This window comes from Chionomys nivalis, chromosome 4 (genome assembly GCF_950005125.1).
Source record: "Chionomys nivalis chromosome 4, mChiNiv1.1, whole genome shotgun sequence".
Classification (NCBI taxonomy): domain Eukaryota; kingdom Metazoa; phylum Chordata; class Mammalia; order Rodentia; family Cricetidae; genus Chionomys; species Chionomys nivalis.
The window spans coordinates 8,758,040-8,771,401 of NC_080089.1; the positions used below are offsets into that span (position 1 = coordinate 8,758,040).

Below are 13,362 nucleotides of genomic sequence, written 5' to 3' on the forward strand. Positions count from 1 at the left end.
CAGTTTCAGGGGTTCCAACACCCTCATACAGAAATACATGCAGGCAAAAGACCAGTTCACATAAAAGAAAAAGAATTTAAGTTGAAAAAAAATTACAACACAAACATGCTCAGAATTACTTCAAGTATCAATTTCAGCTAGGCAGGCACCAAACACTGAAACGCTTGTCTCCATGAGGGAGCCCACACTGGGCACTGGCAGCGACCTCTCTCACACCCGTGTGTCTCACACCCGTGTGTCTGCACTAGCAGTTTCCTAGGGCAGATGCTGCTGCCACCTGGTCACCGCAGATTTATGGCCTAAACACAGAACAGGCATGCACAACATGCAGCTGCCACGAAAGAATGTGGCTATCAACAAGCTCAGAGCACCACAACAGAGAGCGCGGCAGTCAGCAAAACAGCGTCTGTTCAAATGCCAGCAAAGCCCCCGGGGGCAACAACTGCACATGGTTCTCAGGGATTTTTTTTTTTAATTCTAGGAACTCAACATTTTAATTTTATTCAAGTTTTCAAACTACAAACAATACTTATAATCAGCTCCTCAAAATAACACTTGGGCACCAGACGTTCTGGTTGTACTGGGAACAGCGTCATGTTTTTAGCTAGTGTGATAGATGGAAAACTACTACACATTAAAATAATTGAGTTTTGGGTAGGCAGAATTAAGTTAGTAAAAATGGCAATCTTACCAAAAGCAATCTACAGATTCAACACAATGCCCATCAAAATTCCAGCAAAATTCTTCAAAGACCTCGAAAGAACGGTATTCAACTTCATGTGGAAAAGCAAAAAACCCAGGATAGCCAAAACAATCCCGTACAATAAAAGAACTTCTGGAGGCATTACAATCCCTGACTTCAAATACTACTATAGAGCTACAGTACTGAAAACAGCCTGGTACTGGCATAGGAACAGATAGGCGGACCAATGGAACCGCATAGAAGACCTGGATACAATCCACATCTTTGAACACCTGATTTTTTACAAAGAAGCAAAAAATATCAAATAAAAAAAAGAAAGCATATTTAACAAATGGTGCTGGCATAACTGGATATCAAACATGTAGAAGAATGAAAATAGACCCATATCTTTCACCATGCACAAAACTCAAGTCCAAATGGATCAAAGACCTCAACATAAAGCCAGCCACACTGGACCTTATAGAAGAGAAAGTGAGAAGTACACCTGAACACATTGGCACTAGAGACCACTTCCTAAATACAATCCCAGTAGCACAGACACTGAGAGAAACAGTTAATAAATGGGACGTCCTGAAACTGAAAAGTTCTGTAAAGCAAAGGACAAGGTCAACAAGACAAAAAGACAGCCTATAGAATGGAAAAAGATCTTCACTAACCCCACATCAGACAGAGGTCTGATCTCCAAAATATACAAAAACCTCAAGAAATTGGTCACCATAATCCAATTTAAAAAATGGAGTACAGACCTAAACAGAGAACTCTCAACAGAGGAATCAAAAATGGCTGAGAGACACATCCTTAGTCATCAGAGAAATGCAAATCAAAACAACTCTGAGATTTCATCTTACACCTGTAAAAATGGCCAAGATCAAAAACACTGATGACAACTTATGCTTGAGAGGTTGAGGGGGAAAGGGAACACTTTAGCATTGCTGGTGGGACTGCAAGCTGGTACAACCCCTTTGGATGTCAGTGTGGTGATTTCTCAGAAAATTAGGAAACAACCTTCCTCAAGACCCAGTAATACCACTTTGGGGTATATATCCAAAGGATGCTCAATCGTGCCACAAGGACATGTGCTTAACTATGTTCATAGCAGCTTTGTTTGTCATAGCCAGAACCTGGAAACAACCTAAATGCCCCTTGACCAAAAAGTGGATAAGGAAAATGTGGTACATTTATATAATGGAGTACTACACAACAGAAAAAAGAATAATGACATCTTGAATTTTGGAGCTAGAAAACATTATTTTGAGTGAGGTAACCCAGACACAGAAAGACAATTATCACATGTACTCACTCATAGGTAGTTTTTATATACATAAAGCAAAGAAAACCAGCCTACAAACCACAATCCCAGACAACAGTGAGTATACTAAGAGAGACTTACGTAGATCTAATCTACATGGGAAGTAGAAAGTAGAAAAAGACAAGATATCCTGAGTAAATTGGGAGCATGGAGACCTTGGGGGAGGGTTGAAGGGGGCGGGGAGAGGCAGGGAGGGGAGCAGAGAAAAATGTAGAGCTCAATAAAAATCAGTTTTAAAAATAAAATAATTGAGTTTTTAAAAACTGCATGCGAATTTAAATGGACATTTGTTGCCCTGAGGAAAACAAATTGTTCCTCTTCAGTCTTCTGGGACTTGATTCCTGGGCCTCGCAGCAGCTACCCTGCACTGAGGCAGCTGGAGCTATCCAGGGTTAGCGTGGGGGGAGACTGCTTCACAGAACATCACTGGCTCTGTCAGACAGTGGCTATTTGCTTCTTCCGTGGCTAGAACTTGTCATAGCAGCTAACGGCTACCATTGGAAATAGGAGACTGGCCACTTCACGAAGGGAACTTTGAGGGTCAGTTGGTCAGTGTGGTCAGTTATAGGTTCAGTGAGCTAACATTACCTCAGCTTACACTCCCAGCCCTGGGTTCAGCACTTCACAGGCACAGGATGGTGGCTCTCAGAGACATTAATGAGTGTGTGCCCTTCCTCCTTTACACCGCCTCTGCTGAAGGTATATGGGGCTATCACTGGTCTGCTTTCTCCTTTACACCGCCTGTGCTGAAGGTATTTAGGGCTATCACTGGACCGCTTCCTTCCCTTTTCCTGTGATTATGTTCAGTGAAGGCAGAAGACCGTGGATCTCACGTTTTGACTCGGTTCATCTCCCTGTGACCTTAGAGATCTGCAGAAGCAATGGGCTGAGGACAGCCACTGGTGCCAGTTGCACAGCTGCAGGGACGGTTTCACTGCCACCGGATGAGGCTCCGAAGCCAAGCACATAGCTCGCTAATACTGCCTAAAGCCTAAAGCGGCATTGAGAATGGAGGGAAGATGAGCATGTCACGAGACCGAGATGATTTCCCTGGGCGCTCTGGTAGTCTGCTGGCAGTAGTGAGGAGTCTCTTGGCTATCAGAAGTGTAAGCAGTCTCGGGGCAAAAGTGCCTTCTCTGGGAGTCACAGAGACAAAGGGCCGTCACCCATCCCACCATGTTTAAAGTGGTTAAGGAAGTGTTAGAGGGAGACAGACCTGCTGGCTGCATCAGAAGGAGCAGAAAAGGAAGGTCTGGTGACCCCACCCTTATCTTTGGAGTACAGCCTCGTGCTTCACGGCTCTTTACAGAAGGAGCTGGGGTGGGAGAGAAGAACAGTCTTGGTCAAGATGAGGTCTGGTTGATCTTTGATCAGGGGAGCTCAGAGAAGTTCCTGCTGTCACCCCTGAGAGAATGTCTGGTTCTCATGAGATGATCACGTCTGCTTGGTGTACAGTCTTGCCAGGAGAGGTAATGGCTCTTTGGGCACAGTCTGCCCTGCTAGGCTCAGCTTTGCTTGTGGGTCCTTTGTCACAGCGTTTACAGATGAATCCTCTTCCTGGCATCTGAGATGTCTGTGAACAGAGACAAATGCAGAATCAGGGAGGAATGAGTTCATGGAGTGACGGGGCCAGTGGCTGGAGTCCTTCTACAGCACCCTTGTGCTTGTGTGACAGTCTTCCATCTGTGGAAGATACCACAGTGGTTTGCAGCCCACCCCAACAACTGAATTCGATAATCCCTGTAAAGACCCTGCGTATCAAGGTTGCATCCTGACACTGAGTTTGGACCACGTATGAATTTCCACCACAACTCAAGCCTTAACATCGAGTGTAGGCAACCCTTTCCTGGTGCCAACCCGCCCCCACCCCAGCGCTAGCTCTGATGTCATAGGTAATACGTGCAGATTACTGAGTAAAAATAGTGGGTGCGGTTTCTGTAGAGCAGGATTTCCAAATGCAGAAACTCCACAGCGATCCACACTGGACCTTAGACTTGCCGGCACAGGCCTGCTCCACGCTTAGATGTGTTCCTTGAGAAGTTGATCCTGTTGGCCACCTCTCCTCCCTCTGCCTGTTTCCCTTACAGGGTTGGGCCCAGCGGGGCTTACAGGAAAAAGCCAGTCAGCTGCATGATGGTTGTCACCCTCCGGAAGACCCTCCTGTTTCTTTGGGAGGTTCTGGCAGATTGTCCTGCTGAGGCCTCCTCTCCTCTGTCAACCTCAGCACCCTGCAGGCTGCCCCATGCCAGGACTCTTTTTAGGTTCTGTAATTGACTCGTGCAAACCACTGTGCTATCAGTAAAGGTAGCATCCTAATTTTTGCTGATATATACATAAAGAAACAAACTAACAAACCATGTGTGGAGCAACCTCTCATCTTGGCCTGTCTCAGGGAGGAAAGTTGTCTGACTTTTCTGATAGTTTCTTTTGGGCCTCCCTGTCTCCTTGTGTTGATGAGGAGTGCCGTTCTCTTCCTTTCTCCCCATGGGTCAGGGTGGGAGCAGATACCTCTCCTAACCTGCCTTTTCAACCTCAGCTTACAGCAGCATCTCAGCCTGTGGGGTCAGACAACCCTTTCACAGGGGTTGCAGATCAAATAGCTTGCATGTCAGGTATTTACATTACAATTCGTAACAGTAAAATTACAGTTAGGAAATAGCAGTGAAATAATTTTTTGTTTGGAGGATCACAGCAACACGAGGAACTTATTAAAGGGTTGCATTATAAGGAAGGTTGAGAATCACTGCCTTAGAGACTAGAGGAGAGCAATGGCACTAAGCTGGGCAGATGACAGAGTGTAAAAGGCCAAACGGTCATGTAGCGCCCGTGCCACTACAAGACGATATGCAAGCCAGGAACTAAGCCAGAGACAAGGACAGAGACACGGACACGGGTCATCCTTGATAGAAGAATGCCAAACTTAATTGTGCTCGGGGCAGCTTATATAGGGATTCTTGGCCACACCCAGCTCTCAGGATCTTTCAGCTGCAGACTCATCAGGCTCAGAGCAGCTGTAGGCACAGGTGTTCTACTCAGTTCACCCCATCAGGCAAAGGGTCTGAAGCAAGCAAAGAAAGTCAAGTGTAACATGAGTGGGGGCCTGCTCACTGGCTAACTCTCACATCTTGATAACCCATTTTTCTGATCTATGTTAGCCTTTTTTCAGTGGGGCAGATCACATCCTGCTGTTTCGGTGGTCTGGGCCGGAGTGGGAGGAATCAACTTCCTCCTTCCCAGAATTCTCCTGTTCTCATTGCATCATTTCTACTTCCTGTCTGGTTTTCCCACCTATACTTCCTGCCTGGCCAATCAGCGTTTATTTAAAACATGACTGACAGATTACAGACAATTCTCCCACACCACTTCCCCCTCTTTAAAAAAAAAAAAAAAAAGGAAAATATCCATAGTCCATTTTGGGGGAATGTGGGCGTAGTATTCCAGGCTACTTCCAGCTGGTTGGGGGTGCTGATAATCTTATGGGGACCTAAAGAAAATTTAGAGTTATGATCAAGTCTTGACTGAAGTATCCTGTGAGTCTTGATCATATCAGGCAGCAGTCTTGAACTTGTTTTGGATGAAGAACTTAGACATCTCGGCTGCCTATTTCTGCTGGAGATTTCTCAGGTGGCCTTCCTTGATCAAAGCTGATTTTTCTTAACTCTGAATAAATCCACAGCCTCTCATTTTCTGTGGAAATAAAAGCAAAATCTCTTCTCCAAAGTAACATACCTTTTGACTTCAATTTTGAAGCCAAGGTATTTTCAAAATACCTATCTTGGATTAATTCTGCAGCATTTATAAGCAAATATCTTTTAGCAGCTGTTGCTCCTTCCTCAGCATTCAAACAATTTAAAGAGAGCATAATAGCATACAGTATCAAGATTCTCTGTGTATTTTCCATCTTTATGTGGCTTTATTTTAACCTCTATTTCTTTTATTTTTACTTTTAACTTGGTTTTTTGAGACAGGTTCTCTGTACATCTTTGTCCTGGAATTCCCTCTGTAAACCAGGCTATCCTTGAACTCACAGAGATCTGTCTGTCTCTGCCTCCCAGGCTACTCTCTTTCTTTCTTTCTTTCTTTCTTTCTTTCTTTCTTTCTTTCTTTCTTTTTTTGAGAACTTTATCTTTAGCCTGTATATATTTTTAACACACTATAAACCATTTAGAGGTTTTCTTCCTCTTTGAATCTCTCTTTACTGTATATCTCTCTTTTTCTGACCCATGGGTCTTTAATTTGCTAAGGAATATGGAGAAGTTTTTTGCCACAACTCTACGGCTTTCAAGGTCCTTGCCAGGAAGCAAGCTGCAACATTGTGTCCATAGCTCCTTAGTCTGGACCTCCTGCTTGAAAGAGTCAGAGTTTTCCCTGGCAGGATGACCCAGAAAGCCTGCACTTTAAAACAACGCAGCTTTTTTCCTGCTATGGCTGAAAACCGAATGCTTTACTCTAGTCTTTCCCAAGCTTTCTCAGGCTTTCTGTGGATGCAGTTATTCACGTGGGCGCCATTCTGTAACATGAGCGGGGGGCCTGCTTGTTGTTGGGGTTTTTGTCCCGCCCGGTACCCCCAGCTGTTTAGCCCCAAAGAAAATCACATATAGGTCTCCATAAATTATAAGCTGATTGGCCCATTAGCTCTAGCCTCTCGCTGGCTAACTCTCACATCTTGATAACCCATTTTTCTGATCTATGTTAGCCATGTGGCTCAGTACCTTTTTTCAGTGGGGCAGATCACATCCTGCTGCTTCGGTGGTCTGGGCAGGAGTGGGAGGAATCAACTTCCTCCTTCCCAGAATTCTCTTGTTCTCATTGTATCATTTCTACTTCCTGTCTGGTTTTCCCACCTATACTTCCTGCCTGGCCAATCAGCATTTATTTAAAACATTGACAGATTACAGACAATTCTCCCGCACCAGTCAAGGGGCCAGGAGTCTACAGCTCCCAACAACAGAGTTTCTCCCTAACAATGCCAACTGGCTGGCCAGCTTATTGTCCTGACATTGCTGTACACATAATGACTGTGTTAACTGATTTAGGTACTCATCAGTCCCTGAATGTTGAAAAGAGGGAGAACATCAGGCTTTATGTGGTTATCATTTATATAAAATATTTTATTAAATTTATTTATTGTGAATACACAAACATGCGTATACGCACACGTACACCATAGCACATGTGAGTTTGAGAGTATTCTCCTCTTGTCAAGAGGGTCCCAGGGATCAAACTCAGCTCCTCGCCCTGGCGGCCAGCACCTTTACCCACTGAAGCCATCTCCCGAGCGTAGTTACCCGTTGTTTTTTGTTCTTTGAAACAGGATCTTGCCTTGTAACCCTGGCTGGCTCTAAGCTTGCGACTCCCTGCTTCAGCCTCCCGAGAGCTGCTTACCAGTTGTGTGCCTCCTTGCCCTGACTGACAGTCATTCACAAAGGAAAATGCATAACCTTCAATTATATTTCAGGAGAGGGGAGTTGAGTCACCAGGCATGAACTCTGACTTAAGGAGAGCATCCTTCCATCCCAGCTCTTATGTCTGAACCTTAATACCAGGTTACCCTTTGGAGTATTTTACTAGTTTTAGAAATTTTCAGCCACTTAGTTGTTTCTCATGTTCCTAATGTGTTTGCACATTAGACTTTCCAAGCAGGGAACTAATCCTCTCCAGTCCTGTTTTTGCCCATGTGGCTTTACAGGTCTGAAGAGTGGCGGGAAAGCAGCGTTGTTGATTGTTTTATTCTTTAGACACCACTCTGTTAAGCACCAGGACAAGAAGACTGCTGTTCACTGTTTGGGCACAGCAGAATCCATGCAGCAGTTTAGAATGTGATTGAACAGTATAGTGTTCAGGACTGAATAATAAAGGTTGGTTCAAGTGCGGCACCCACAAAACAACAACAAAAACAATGAATGCCCCTGGGAGAGAACACAGTGGAGGAGCAAGGTTGTGAGCAGCTAGATGCACCCAGGATTTAAGTGTCTGGGTGTGGAGAAGCAGTGCCCGTAAAACCAGCCTGTACAGTTAAGCTTGAAATCCTCTAGTCTTCTCACAATGGTTGTGGAGGACAGGAGGGTGGCATGTGGAATCGTAATGGCAACCACCAGCAGAAGGAATGGCGACCTTGGTGCTGCCAGGGCAAGAAGGTGGGCCCCATGATTAGCTTCTCCATCTTTGCTGTTTATGAGGGGAAATGGGCAGCAAGGGAAACCAATAAGCTTTTCCATGTCTGAGAGATGAAAAGCCAACACAGAAACAAACTACACCATCTTCTGGAGTCAAAGGCTCTTTCTGGGCCTCCACCCCACACGTGTGAGGACTGTCAGCAGCTGCAGAACTGCAGAGTGCTACCCTGTGGACTGCCACTGTAGAAGGGCTTGTCTGCTCACACGGAGGGTTTATGCTCCCTCAAGGGAAATGCCTATTGAATAAGACTTAAAGGAGACATTTTGTATTGGGAGTTTTCCTTAAGGAGGATGATGTCTCTGTCCCTTTTTCACGCACACAATATTTCATTCCGAAAAAAAATGTGACCTGGCACAGGCTGAAGCATTGGTACTGCCAACCAGCACTGCAGAGTGTCTTTGCAGCTTTCAGAAACACATCCTTCCGGGCTGGAGGGATGGCTCAGTGGTTAAGAGCATTGCCTGCTCTTCCAAAGGTCCTGAGTTCAATTCCCGGCAACCACATGGTGGCTCACAACCATCTGTAATGAGGTCTGGTGCCCTCTTCTGGCCTGCATACATACACACAGACAGAATATTGTATATATAATAAATAAATATTAAAAAAAAAAAAGAAACACATCCTTCCACCTGGGGACCCCATCACCGGCACAGAATGGCCACCTGACTGCTGGCGTTCCTGCAGGGACTCTGGGAATGGAAGTTGTTTCCCCCTTGTAAGAATACTTCTGGCTTGGACACCTGCAGCTACTGGCTGTCCTTGGTAGTCCTGAAACAATGTGGTAGAGAACCTTACACTTCAAGACCTTCTCACTTTCCCCTTCAGGGTTTATTCCTCTATACCAGAAATGATTTATTACATGTTGGAAGGGGCCTGTAATCACAGCACTCAGGCTGCAGTATGACTGTTACAAGTCTGAGGCCACCCTGGGCTGCATAGGAAGACCCTGACTCCAAAAACCAAACAAAAAAGTATGTTTTAAAAGTTGAAAATATGGGGGTGTGTGGCACACTCCTTTAATTCCAGCACTTAAGAGGCAGAGGCAGGTAGGTCTCTGAGTTCTAGGCCACCCTGGAGAAAAACAAAAAAACCTAAACTGTGATAGAAAGCATGGTATAGCTCTGTAGATGTGGGCCTGGTTTGTTGACAGTTCAGTGCTGTTGTTGGCGCAGCTCCCCTGCTGCTGCCCTTGTTAGACTCTGTGTGGGGCCATGGAAAGTGGCAGTGGGTGGGATCTTTTACTCTAGATCCTAACAAGTTTTCTTCTTGGCATTTTTTTTTCCCAGAAAATACCACTGTGCATATGGCTTCCAACCAGACCAGTGAAGTTAACAACAGCACTTTGAAGCCATTAGTAACTTCAGGACTGCCAAGAAATGTCACTGTGAAACCTTCAACTATTGCTAAAATATCAACACCAGGGGTCTCACCACACGTGACTTCCACTGCCTCAAAGTCTACACCCAAAGCAAGTGCTTCCCCAAAATCAACCCAGACGGCAGCATCCATGATGACCACAGGCCACAACAGTTTAAAGACATCTGTAACGAGTACGTATTAAGATTACTTCTATTCCTGTGCTGTAAATTAGTTGTTAAATGCCACATTAAAGCCAGCATTCCATTCTGCAAAAATACAGAAACTTTTATGTGCCAGATTTTCTCCTGTTCCCACATCCATTTCTTCCTAGAGATCCAGGCTTCAGAACATGCAGTGTTTAAAGCACGGCCATCTGTTGTGTTTCCTTCTAGTCACAGCGACTGTTCATTCTGACAAGAGCAAAGGATCTAAGTTCGACACCGGCAGCTTTGTTGGAGGGATAGTGTTAACTCTGGGAGTCCTGTCTATTCTCTACATTGGATGCAAAGTGTATTATTCAAGGAGAGGCATTCGGTATCGAAGCATGTAAGTTTGGCCGTTCTACATCACTTTATCATGACCAGGAGCGAGTCAGACCAGCATCCTCTTGAGGAGAGACCTGCTGTGCTCTTGTGCAGACGCGTGCTCACAAAGGAAAACACATCTGTAAGCATGCTGGTTTCCCTCGGATCAAACACTGCTTACCAGCATTTAGTAAACTCCTTTTGTTGACTTCTACCATGCATCATAAGAAATGACACATTAGGTTTCATCAACTTAGTCCACATGCCCTGTATATGTCAGTGGTACCAAAGAGGTTTTTTGGTTAAAAACATGGTTTTTGCTTTTTATGATAAAAGACATAGACACAGAGGAAATTCCTCTGCTTAATTTTCCCTAGTGATAGTAGTTACTTAAGGTACTAACTCCGTAAGCCAGGTATGGTGTCCATGGCTTATAATCCTAGCCTTTACAGTTGGCTGACTTCCAAATTTTGCCCTTTATGGGGTAAGTTTTCCCTCGTGTACATGACCAGGTAACAGCATGCCCCCCATGAAAAGTCTCAGGGATTTGACTTTGGGCCTATTTGGCGATCTTAACCACTGCAATATTCTGGGTATGCATAAAACTTAGAGCTATGCTGAGCAGCAATAATTAATTTTGATTGTAGAAATGGAGATTATTCTAAAGTTACCTTCCTTACAAATAATAATTTTACAGTAATTTAAATTTTCTATATTTTACAGTGATGAACATGATGCCATCATTTAAATTACTCCACTGGCCAAAGAAAGAAGAGAGACTGCAGCCCTATCAAATAGTTTGGTTTATATTAGCCTGAAATATTATTTTCTTGGAAATAGTATAAGCAAGTCATATATAAAATGAACAATGTGTTCCATGAATATCTGAAAATCCCTTATTATTAAAGGTAAAGGGTGTAGTCTGGGCAGTTCAGTGAGTATTTGGAGCTAACAGGTAATTTATCCCGTGATTACGTTTACTTCAGAAAGTCATAGCAGGACAAGGCCTATCCTTCAGAGGATGCCATGACACCGGTTCTCACAGAGTTGCAGAGCCTATTGCAGCGGTGTCTGGTTGGTCACATAACAAACCTAAGTGCCATTCAGTGCTGGGGTGTGCCCTGATTCACACCTTGGGTTCCACGGCTTCTAACCAGCAAACCTTAGGAAGCCCCCACACTTTAGGGTTTATAGTCAGGGTTGACCTAGCGAGAACTTGCACTCTGATGCATCCCTCAGAGCACTGTGGAGCCTGGCCTTCACTAACCACCTCTTTTCAGCTCTCCGTCTCAATGCTTCTTCCTTTCTGCACGAATTTCGCCATGCTGCCACACTTGCCATGCTTCTCAACTGCAGCAGGCCTGGCAATCTAGGAGAACAAGTGGACTGCCGCCGTGGGAACCTGTCACACCGCTGGAAACCGCTGTACACATGCGCTTGTCGTTTGAGTTTTAGTGAATGCATTTCAGGCGATGTAGGACTGCTCTCCATATTCAGAAATTTGTGATGGAATGTAAAATACATTTAAGTCCCCATTATATGGCACCCAAATCAGTGTTTAGAAATCTATATTGGCAGCAAAGTGCTGTGTTTGGTAAACCAGGGATCATGACCCCTACCCCACCCCAGGTCAATAAACCTACAGGGTGGAGATGCTGTATTTTTTACACTATCAACTTACTCAGTTTTGAGAAAATTACTTTTTTTATACTAAGCTGTATTTTGGAGTAAATTCCAACTTCCTTATCCCCAGGCCCATTCCTTACCCTGGAAAGGGAGCTGCATCTGGTCCCCCAGCAGTGCACGCTCTCCACATTGAGATCTATAGTTTATCTTCCAAGTCAAACTCAGGGTCAAGTTTAACAGAGGAGGTGTTTAGTGTCAAAATACTAATATAATATTTCTATTGCAGAGGCCAGAATAAATTACAGGAATTTCTGAAAGTGTAGCAATAAGCCAAAAATGTTCTAATGAGTGATCATCTGTTACAGCTAAAAATCTAAGTGTAACTTTTGTGATCTGCTTCTGGTTTTCAAAAAACTAAAACTACCAGGAAATTTTTATATAAATAAGAATCATTTCTACTTGCTGTATATCAGGGACAAAAACATTGACTGCTCAAATCTACACTAATCCAGAGAGAAAGGAGGAAATGCTAGGAAATGGGGCACGGGCTTAGGCTGGTCTCAAGTGTGGGCTGACAGGAAATCGGCGCTTTCCTCTCTTCAGGATGAGGTTGCGGATGCTGTGGTGGTGAGGGCCTTGTTTGTTTGCTGCATCCCTGGTACTGCAGTACCTGCTGATGAGCTCCTTGAAGACTTGTTTCTTTAGCACTTTGAAGACAGAACCACTTTCTTAAAGCACTGTCTTAGAAACTTTAGAAGCTTGCCCTACTTGCCTCTGATTTGGGGGGTTAAAAAAGTAATGTTACATTTTTTTAAATTTGTTACTTTCAAATACCAGGACTTTTATTGAAGAGATTTCTTTTTAATCTGCCAAAATGGAGCCCATTTCCTAAGCATAAGTCTGTCTTCCGAGACCGGCTTCAGTAAACGCTCGCCCTTCCTGGCTTCCCTAGAGAGTATGTTAGGATAAAACAGTACTAGGTGGTACATCAGACAAGGCTACTCTGGCTTTAAATTTTACTTCAGAAATTCTATGAAAGGGATAATTCTAAGGTAGAGAAATTAGAGTTGGTAACATATTTTATGATGTCATAATTTTGTATCTTCTGGGGAAGATTGGGAAACTCTTGTTACTGTTTTTCTATAATGACCAGTTTTGGTATCTCCTTGTTACTAAGATCTATTTTTAGAATAAAATCTGTTCTCCATTCAAAGTTTTTAGTGTTTGGTCGAATGTGTCCAGAAGCTCCTGTTTTATGTATACAGTATATAATCCTGTTGCGAGCACAGTAAAGGCCGGCTGTACATCGGAGCCGGGCCTCGGATGGCTCATCTCACAGCAGAAATGTCCTTTCCTTGACACAGGCTTTGAAAATTTGCAGTGGGGTCTCTCATTTCTTCTGTCTTCTTGGGTTCGGTTTCTTTTGCACAGATTAGCAACCATCCATTTCTGCCAGAGGCTGCCACCCCACAAACACATCACTCACCACACGGCAGGCCCTTCCTTACTCCAGAATCAGAGATGCCGTCTCTCCCGACCCTGCACAAACTCGGAACACTCCAGACTACCTATGCGCCCATCGTGGGAGACATCCCAGATCAAGCTTGTTTGCACATGGACCCTCAAGCCATGGGTACATTTAAATAACAGCTTGGCTGTCAGTG

General features: G+C 44.3%; 1 protein-coding gene across 1 annotated transcript in view; it reads left to right on the forward strand.

The window, feature by feature from the left end:
- The window catches only part of Tmem123 (transmembrane protein 123), a 36,502-nt gene extending 23,597 nt beyond the window's left edge, over nucleotides 1-12,905 (forward strand). Inside the window, exons 3-5 of the mRNA XM_057767396.1 lie at nucleotides 9,476-9,739; nucleotides 9,941-10,094; nucleotides 10,796-12,905. Of these exons, the coding sequence (XP_057623379.1) occupies nucleotides 9,476-9,739; nucleotides 9,941-10,094; nucleotides 10,796-10,820 (443 nt within the window). The 3' untranslated portion in view covers nucleotides 10,821-12,905. The remainder of the gene's footprint in view (nucleotides 1-9,475; nucleotides 9,740-9,940; nucleotides 10,095-10,795) is intronic.
- The last annotated feature ends 457 nt before the right edge of the window (nucleotides 12,906-13,362 follow it).